This window comes from Morone saxatilis, unplaced genomic scaffold (assembly GCF_004916995.1).
Source record: "Morone saxatilis isolate NCDOM2014 unplaced genomic scaffold, NCSU_SB_2.0 Contig11, whole genome shotgun sequence".
NCBI classification, from domain to species: domain Eukaryota; kingdom Metazoa; phylum Chordata; class Actinopteri; family Moronidae; genus Morone; species Morone saxatilis.
This window is the reverse complement of record NW_023339663.1, coordinates 18,952,395-18,962,172: the sequence shown is the minus strand read 5'-3', so window position 1 is coordinate 18,962,172 and position 9,778 is coordinate 18,952,395. Positions and strand designations below refer to the sequence as shown.

The following is a 9,778-nucleotide window of genomic DNA, read 5'->3' as shown; positions in this document are numbered from 1 at the left end:
GGATACGAGCATTATCTTCGTGCGTAAAATGTAAGTGAAAATGTAATTTTCCTGTGTGATTTTACCGCCAGCTGTTATGGATGCATATAGACTGTAAATCTCTCACCTTGTAGGTGGTAAATGAGGGCTTAAGAGCATGGGAACAGGATATGTCCATGGCTATTTTTATGTTGTGTGTGAGTATATGTCCTGTTGAATATATATAGAGCCATTATTGTAGCAAAACTATTTACAAATTTGAGTGGAGAGTTGTGTAACTGTATCTCAATATGTGTGTACGTAATCAGATTTGTAAATGTGTAGCAGAATCTGTAGATACGTACTGAGGTTTGTGAATGTGTACAGGAACCTGCAAATGTGTGTTCAGATTTGCAAATGTTTTGCGATTTGTAAATGTGTAGATAACATATTAATGGATGACAAGTCCAAGTATTTGCTCCAAGACCTGGAAATACAGACAATGAATTGGTTACAACTCAGGCAGGACTCTCAATTGGCTGTCTTTATACACAAGACTTTTGCTACACTTCTACCGTGGCAGAGATCTGCAAATGCGTATGGCGATTTGTGCGCGTGAGGAAAGATTTGTCTGAATACAGATTTGTAGATTTTTTACACGTTTACAAATCTGACGTACACACAGATTCACTTACATTTGTAAATAGTTTTGCTACAATAATGGCTTGACCAATAAGAGCACTAAAAAAACTTACTTACTTCTAGCAGGCTTTGTTGATACTTTATTGGTTAGGAAACTGCTCTAACAGTGTACATGCTGTGTCTCATTCAGCTATGCTCTTCGGGTACCCAAAAACTGACTGGAGCCAGTGAAAATAGTCTTTTTTTAAGTAAAAAGGCATATCAACATTTGGCAAAGAAAAGACAGTCAGACAAGGTAAAAACCTGTAGGCAGAAGGTAGTGTGGTGGCTGGTGGGCAGGTAAAGAAAGGAAGGACTGACAAAGAGAACCTATTTTATACAACACAGTGAGTATCTGTAAATAAATAAACAGTGCACATTACCCAAACAAATCAAGAAACGATGGGTTAGTCTGTTTACCTTTGATGTAGTCTAAATGTTTATTACACATTTCACACTAATTTAAAGATGAGGTTTATTTGTTGTCCATCTGTCACACAGTGACATTAAAAGAACTGGCTCCGGTTTGATGCCCAGAGCGGTTTCCCATTGTGACCATGTCCTCTCTATAACACTGCTTGTTTTTTCATAGTAGTTCTTAATTCCCTTGTTTCCAGGTAAAGTGCTGTGTTTTTCAAGTTAGAGGTCTTATAGAAATTCAGCTTGGTTAAAGAAATTAACTTTTGTGGTATTATTCTCATGTACAGTATCAGAGTGGTCCAACATTATCCTGTGCCACTGTAAAATACATATAGGTCCCTGCTGCAAACACGCTACTGCTGTGATGTCTAGTCAAGTGTCTGCTCTGATATCTAATATAAGTAGTAATAGTGATATTGATCTAATAACAAGGAGCAACCAGGTCAGGTCTGGTCAGGTCAGTATCACTATCAGGAAATGTTAGCCAACAACTGGCTGTCATGTCCTACTTAGACATGTTGTGTGTGAGAGACAGGGGATGAGAGTGTGCTGGTGTGTTTCAGGCAGAGCTGGTATGGTGCACAGTTACACACACTCAGATCAGCTTGCAATCACGCACAACCGCTCCAACACACACACACACACACTAAGATCAGTTAGATTTGCTCGGCAACCCTATCTCCTCCAGCATACAGCGACACTTAAAGTAGATTGGTCAAACAACATTGGGTGCTTTGTCGTGAAACTAAAAATAGGCTAAACAAATATGACATTTTGCTTTGTATTTGCTGGTTCAGGATTTGTTACTGAAAGTGGCTAGTAAAAGAGTACTCTGCTGATTTACCTTTGTTTGACTTTTGACAAAAAAGGATCAAAACCCATGCAGCAGAACTAGAAATATCTATCTTTTATATACCAGGCATTCTTCTTCCTTGTCAAAATCTGGCGCTTACATTACCCACAATCCAACTCTATCCAACTCGACAGTTTGGTCAGAAATGTAGGTGTGTTATGCTCGTAGCCACTAACTTCAAGCAGATGAGAAGTGGGCTACAGAGGTCTGGTTAAACTCACTTCTTTCCATCTCCACACGCCGTATGCAGTAGAACACCTCAAGACCTGTAAACATGCATCAATCATGGGTAAAATCTGTGAAGTTAATGTAACTGTACCCCTTTGACAGATTAGCTAAATTACTTTAGCAGTAAAGTTCTATTGATTTTATTAGACTGTCTTTTAATATGATCAGAAATGGTTGGCTGTGTATGGATAAACAAGGACAGGCTTGGTGAGAAAATGATTTCATGTTTGTGGATTAAACAAACATTTTAAATAAGTTGGTTTTGTTGGGCTTTCATGAGATAAAGTCTGTCAACAGTCACATATTGCCCAATGTGCTGAAACGATAAACGTGACTGATAACTTTGCAGTAGTGACAGGTCTGAAGAACGACCCAGAGCAAGACTAGACAGGTTGCATGTGTATTTTAGTAACTCTCTTGATGTTCAGTTTAAATGTTGCTGTCAGTAAAGTTTAACTCTGAGAAGGAGAATCGGACAGAGATCTAATCACTCCTTTAAGTTTCATGCTGTTTTGTTTGTGAATTTGTCCGTCTGGGGATTCGGATGACAGACAAGTCTTGTTGTCTTGGTCTGCCGAACATGACACCTGTATGGCTGAATGCATCTGAATGGAAGTAATATCTCCCCCCCCGTCTCTCCCGCTCTCCCTCTCTCACTCACTTTCTGTTGCTGTCGTTGGCTATCAGTCTTTTGTTGTAGAGACGATCATGGCTGCCATCAAAGACGCCAGATGAAAGGAGGTCTCTATCTTCACCTCTGTCCATCTCTCCTCACCCCTCTCTCTTTGTCTCTCCCTCTCTCTGTGATTTCACATCCCTCCCCTCATCTGAACAATGAACAGAGCCAGCCACCTGTTCTTACAAACCGTAGTTGTTACTGTAGCATGACTTCACTTCCAGAAACTGATTATGAAGTCATGTTTGTGTTGTTTCAGGATTCTGATTTATTTTAGGTTGGTTACATGCACTTGACTTTTCCTACGTGGATATATCATAATTATCACAGATGAAGCCTTATTCGGAGTTGTTCTTTATTAAAAAAAACAAAAAACGTTGACAACTCTTTTCCCAAACCGTCACCTTACTTTGTCATAACAACATATGAAATACATTATAGCTGAAATAGATAAGACAACAGAAAATATATCAACTATGCAATTTTTACAATCATTAACTGTTGAAGGAAGCATACAGTCTTCAAGCGATGCCAAAAGTTTACTGGTTAAAGCCCTCAAATCTGTGTATTTTTTGGTTTTGTACAATTCTATGATAGAAAATTGAATATATTCAGATTTGAACTGAATTGTCACTATTTTCTGACATTTTATAGACCAAAGTATGCAGATTAATCAGTAATGGTTAGTAGCAGCCTTGAATTAAATCAGGATTGTTACATATATATCAAAAAGCTAAGGCACTTCAGTCTGGTGAAAAATTATTTAGTTGTTGTAGGTAGCCAACTTACTTACTTTTTGCACCTATTATCTTCATTGTACAGGCACACACACACACACACACACATGCATGTGCAGACATACATACATACATATGGTCTTTCTCTCATGCATACATCTATCTATGATTTATAGGGTATGCGGCTCTGGGTTCATAAAAGCCATGATTTCCCATAAAATGTCAGTGAAGGTGGTTAATATGACACGTGGAGGGTGTGTGTGTGTGCACCCAGTGTAGCAGCTGAAAGCTAGCAGTCATGTAAAATATTGATATTCCATGTGTAAATGTCAGAATGAGAGACTGCGTGTAGTGGCGCTCAACTCCACCGGTTTAGAGTCCACTCTTCCTTCTGTTAAGTTATAACAACTGATATACCAAATATTCAAATGGCCTGTCTGGACTGTCTATTGCTGCTGAAATAATTGTGTTCTTTCTTACATTTCTGTGTGTTTTTGTTTCCTTCAGGATGCTGCTGGAGAAGAGCTCAGGGGCGCGGCTGTTTTTTTCTGTGACCGCGTCTGAGCAGGCAGTCACTCTGCGGTATGGTCAGCACAGCAGTCAGACTCTGCAGACTGTCAACTTCAGAACTGAGGGGAGGCTTACACTGGACAGGTGGACACACCTAGTTCTGCAGGTAACAAATCTCAAGGGTGTACGGGATCCTGATGATAGCTTGACTGCACTGCTGAACATGCCATAATCGCTCACTATGAGACGCACATGATTATAAACATGTATGTGTATGTACATCCATCCATTCCGATTAGAGGCGCCGTCAGGTTTGTATTTCACTGTTGCCATAATGGTTGTGAAAGCAGACTGGTCTCTTTTCTGTCTCTCACTCTTCTTCTTTGTCTGTGTTTCTCTTTCATTCTCAGTCCATCTTGTTCTCCTCTCTTTGAGCTAGTGGTAATTATACTAGCAAACATCTGCTTTGGCACAGCTGCTGGGGTCAGGGTACACACACATTACATCAGACACACATACACAGATAACATTTTCACATGTCCTGTATGGAAAACTAGCTGCAGAACCCCCAGGTCTGTGGCTATTTTCTATTGTTTTCTGAGTAAAATACAGAAATTGATGTTTTCTTTCTGTAAGGTTGTTTAATTGTATTGCTTGGATGTGTTTCTAATTGGTGGTTGTTTTCAGATTTGTGTAGATAACATAGTATTTTGTTATCTTTGTTATCTATTCAGGAGTTGTTGAGTCGAGTTGCGATCCCGTGAATACAATTTGGTACATTCAGTTTCAATATAAGAATGTAAGGATGATTATAACATAATTGTTTACAGAAATAAATCCTGTTTCATAGTTGTGGATCAGTGATATTGGATTATTTTACAGCATCTGTTTGTGTTAGTATGGAGAACCTTGTTGCATGTTTAAAGGAATGCTAAACACAAAGATGAGAGTTTTTACCTTTTCACTGAACCACAGAGAATTGCAGATGTGTTGAAGATGTCAATTTATGTGGTGTATGTACTACAACAATGTATGTATTTGTGTTCTTTATTTTCCCTTTTTTGTTGCTTCAGAGCCAGTTGACCTAAGTGGTACATCAACTAGAAATTTTAGAAGGCATCAGAAGTCAGAAATACAAGGCCGTCATGGACAGAAAGAGGCATTCATTAGCTCTGATCATTCTGAAATGGCAGCAAGTGAAGTGGAGAGAGTCTTGAGGCCCTAAATGAATCTGTGTGTGTGTGTTTCTGGTCTGTTGAAGAGTATCATTTGACAGATTACTCCATTGGACAATCTTTCTCTTTCAGCATCTTTGAATAACACCAGGGCTAGTAGTGTAGAAAACACGCTCACCATAGCAAGCCTTATCACTAAGTGCTTAAGTTGTTTGTTTGTTTCCTTTTTTTAATTGCGTACATGCATGTTTGCATGGAAGTTTTTTTGACCTGGCAAGAATTTTAATAGGCCATATTACAGATATTACATTTTGTTAACCGTTTGATTGCCAGTCCCTGACACATTTAGTTATATGCCATTGCATTGATAATGCCATTAAATAACACTCAAATTAAATCCATGTCTTAAATGATAAAAAAAAAAAGAAATAATTATAAAACAAATGTAATCGATTTTGCCTGGTGGGTGTACAGCAGTTTGGATTTGGATTAAACGAGATCGAGCAAGTTAATTAATAAGATTGAGAGGTTTTGTTAGCGGTATTGGTATCTGTTTTGCCCCTGCTTCCAGTTTTAATGCTAAGCTAAGCTAATCATCTTAAGACTAGCTCTATACTTAACGCACAGACATGAGAGTGGGTTCATGTCACTTACACTTATGGTGTATAAAAGAAATTCACAAAATGTAAGATACTAAAATATTAAAAAATATATTACTAAGACGTTATAAAAAAGATATAAAAAAGTGGCTTCCTTGACTAGTAGGCAAATAAATAAGTAACCCGTTTTTCCTGTTATCATAAATTAATAATAAATAATAAATACATTTTTTATGATTAAGTCATATTTTAAAATTATGTTTGCAGTAATCTCTTAATCTCACTTCTTTATGATTTCTTTGCAATAATATCCTATTCTGTAATAAGTGCAGTATGTATTTAAAAGAGAGAATGGAGGTGCCAAATGCAGGTAGATAAAGGAGTGTACTGCATATCAAAGGGAGTTTGATTTAAAGCAGTGATTCAAGGCTGGGAGGTAAGTGAGGAAGTTATACATGTTGACCACTACTTAAAATGTATCGTGCCTAGATATGAAATATAACTTGACAGTTTAACAGTTAACTGGCTGGCTGATTGGTGTTGATGCCTGGTTACAGTAATGTGGCAGTCAAACATGTTGTTGGCTAAATGTAGTGTTGCTGATGGCTCAATTGCTAACAAGTGTACAGTGTATGCCCTGTAGGGATCAGGTTTTATATATATCTGTGTGCAGTATATGTGTGTTTTAAAACTTTGTGTGTGTGCGTTGTTTCATTCTTGTGAATCAGTCTGCCTTTCGTTTAATGGTATGATGATGTGATCTGCTTTGACCATTCAGAAGAATAACATAATCATCCTTGACACTCAAACACCATTCGCATACTCCCATTCTCATGCATGCACACACACTGCTCGCTCTCTCGCTCATACACACAGATACACACTCACACGCTCACAGTTCAGCTGTAATTTGTGGCAGACTTGTCAGCCACAATACAGACATTACCCTATGAAGGAGCTGGGTAATTTAGAAACCTTTCTTGCACACATACAAAGTACTAACACACACCTCTCTCTCTCTCTATCTCTCTCTCTCACTCACACACACACACACACACCCGTCATCTGTCGGTTTGAAAAGATCAAAACACTGAAAAAGACAGTCAAAAGGAATACGGGTTTCCAAGTGCCAGGAGCAATTCACACACACGCACACATGTACACACACAGTGCCAGGAGCAAGGTGCTGTAGGGATGCTGGTGCTCCCTAGGTAGTTGTCTTATCTGATTATGGTAACGATGTAGTGAATAGTGGAGGAAAAGGTAGCCTAGGGGAGGGAGGGACTGAGAGAGGGGGAGAGAGGGGGAAAGTGATGGAGGTGGCTCAGTGTAGTTAAGTGATGGTTACGGAGTCAGTTTACTGCGCCACTCACTTTCCTGCACATTTCTGCAGAATTTATTACTAATCAGTAGCGCTGTTTATACGCAGAAAAATTATCTTTCCTACTGCTGTGGATGAAGGAGAGTTAAATTGGCTGATGATCTTCATGTAATTAACATAACTTGCTTTCTTGGTGGATGTTTTTTTTTTGTCTGAAGTGCCTCATGATTGCATGAGAACAGCATTGGGTATTTTTTTTACACCTTGGACTTAGTTTTACAATGAGCTGCCTGCATTGTCCCTATTACGACTAAAATGGGAAGATGGAGACAAATGTTGCATTGCTTTATATTAGTCTGTTAGTCTGTGTTGACTCCAAATTATTTTTGAATGAACTTGAGGATTTTCTTTTTGTGTGTGCATCTTCATTTTGTATTATAGTGAAAGGGGAAGCAACATAAAATGTCCATACCTGAGTATTGAAAATGTGCTGCAAGTCTTCCTAGTAGTAGGTGTCAGTATAAAGAGGAACAGAGAGATAAAGAGAAAAAAGTGGCAAAAAGAGACCGCAAAAGATGGAAAGACGAGAAAGGAAAAGAGTTTCACGATTTAAATAGCTTTGGAGTACTATCTTTTGGAGTACCAGTGATTGACTGTGTGCCTGGAGGACCCCCAGAGGGGTCCGTCTGTTAGTGCCTGAGCAAATCAGCATTATCGGATGAGGCAGTGGCAGGGACAGCCAGTCACACCGGTCCCATCACGGCCCAACACGGTAGCATGAATGTTTAACACTAGTGTGTACACACACGTACACACACTCTCTTTCTTTCCCTTACTGTTAAACACATGAACATGCTACTGATGTACACACTGCCTCTACATACACACAGATAAACAGCTGGTTGCTTCTAACAGAATTGTTAGGAAAGGGTGAAAAAAGACACACACACACACACAAACACATCCATCTATGTATCTATTGCAGGGAGTGAACTAGTTCTATCTAATCTACAATTTGTTCTCTAAACCCTGACAGCTCATCTGCTTCACTACTCTGCTCTTAGACACTTAGGCTGCTAAAACCTCAACTGGATGCCATAATAAGCTTAATGAATGTTTTCATGCACAATTACACTGGAAGACTCTGGCCTGTGTGTCGTCTGTAGGACTGGTTTTGTCTTGGCAGAAGAACTACTCTTCCAACTAATCTGAAACCACCACAGTCTTTCCATCTCTCTTTCTTTCTTGCATAGATGCATGTGCACATGCCTCATCGCCCCGCTCTATCTGAGGCCCTTTTTTGCCTTTCTTTCTTTGCTTTCCTCTTCTTTGTCCTTGGTCTGTTTCTCCTGCAGGCTCTGCTTTCTCTGCAGTTCTTATTTTATTCTTTCCCCCTCTTCTTTCTCTTCCTTACTTCTCCTCACCTCTTCCTCTGTGTGTGACATATGCAGTAGCCGAAGATGTGTTTATAGTTTGTGTTTGCTGATTTCTGGCCAAAAGGCCAAATTGTGACAAAGACAAGTGCAGACTCACAGCACAGCGTCTATATGCTTTTCTCTCTGTCCCACCTGGAGTGACAAAGACAGATTGTGATACTGACTAATAGATAATGTGTATGTGTAAAGGCATGTGCATAGACCTTGTGTACATGCATGGAGACACTTTTTGTGCATGTTTCTGTAAGCTCTGTGTATGTTTGCGTGCATGCATGTGCACTACATACAAGTATATTCATGTGTGCATGTGTGAAGGTGAGGCAAGGTTGTTTTGTAGGGGTGAAGCAGACACCTCTATGGTAGCCCTCTGCCTGCTGGCAGAGGAGGCAAAAGGGCACGAGACTGGCATCAATTACATAGTGAGAGAGGGGGAGAGAAAGGTGTGTGTATGTGTGATAGGGTTCCAGATTTTCCGTCTTTAAATTCATTTATTTATTTATTTTACATCACTGTTTGGTGCCAGTGTGCAGTCTGGTCCAGCTTGATAGTGAGAGCAAGGCACTAACATAGTCAGGGTTAGGGGTTTCATTCCCACTGGAGCTCTGAGATATGAGTGCTAAAAATGTATGCAGCAAGGGTGCTGCAAGGTGCTTTGAATAAAAGGATCCACCAAAGAGCATATGTAATGTTAACCTGCCCTTTCTAGACGTATCCACAGTAAAGTAGAGGTTGCATGGCATAGGTTAGTAACCCTATGAAGAGCAAAAAGAACGTAATAAATAACCAGCATACTATAAAGTAGATGTTTAACAGTGGATATCAAACTAATATTCCTGCCTTGTGGAAAAGGTCTGCACTGACCTGAAACTGAGACCGGAACCTGGCTTGTACCTGTGTCTTTAAGACCAAACCTGACGTAACCAGACTGGTACTGCCAAATTTGAGATCCAAACCTAACCTGACATCTGAAGCGATAATTTGTTTTCCTACTTACATATTGACATTTTAAAACGAATTGAGTATTGGCCATGTTGTGTTAGATCCACATTACATACAGTTTCTTTGGAAATGTCATTGATAAAATTCTGTGTTTCAGCCAAGTTACATTCATTCAGTCATGTCATTACCTAATGTGAAATAATTCAAAGTTTCCAGATTTTAGTGGGGGGGGGGGGGAAAAAAGG

The 9,778-nt window shown here is 39.4% G+C and overlaps 1 protein-coding gene across 1 annotated transcript in view; it reads left to right on the top strand.

The window, feature by feature from the left end:
• ush2a (Usher syndrome 2A (autosomal recessive, mild)) overlaps window positions 1-9,778 on the top strand; it is a 197,984-nt gene that overhangs the window by 2,137 nt on the left and 186,069 nt on the right. The window contains 1 exon segment of the mRNA XM_035652071.1: window positions 4,061-4,229. Coding sequence (XP_035507964.1) covers window positions 4,061-4,229 — 169 coding nt within the window.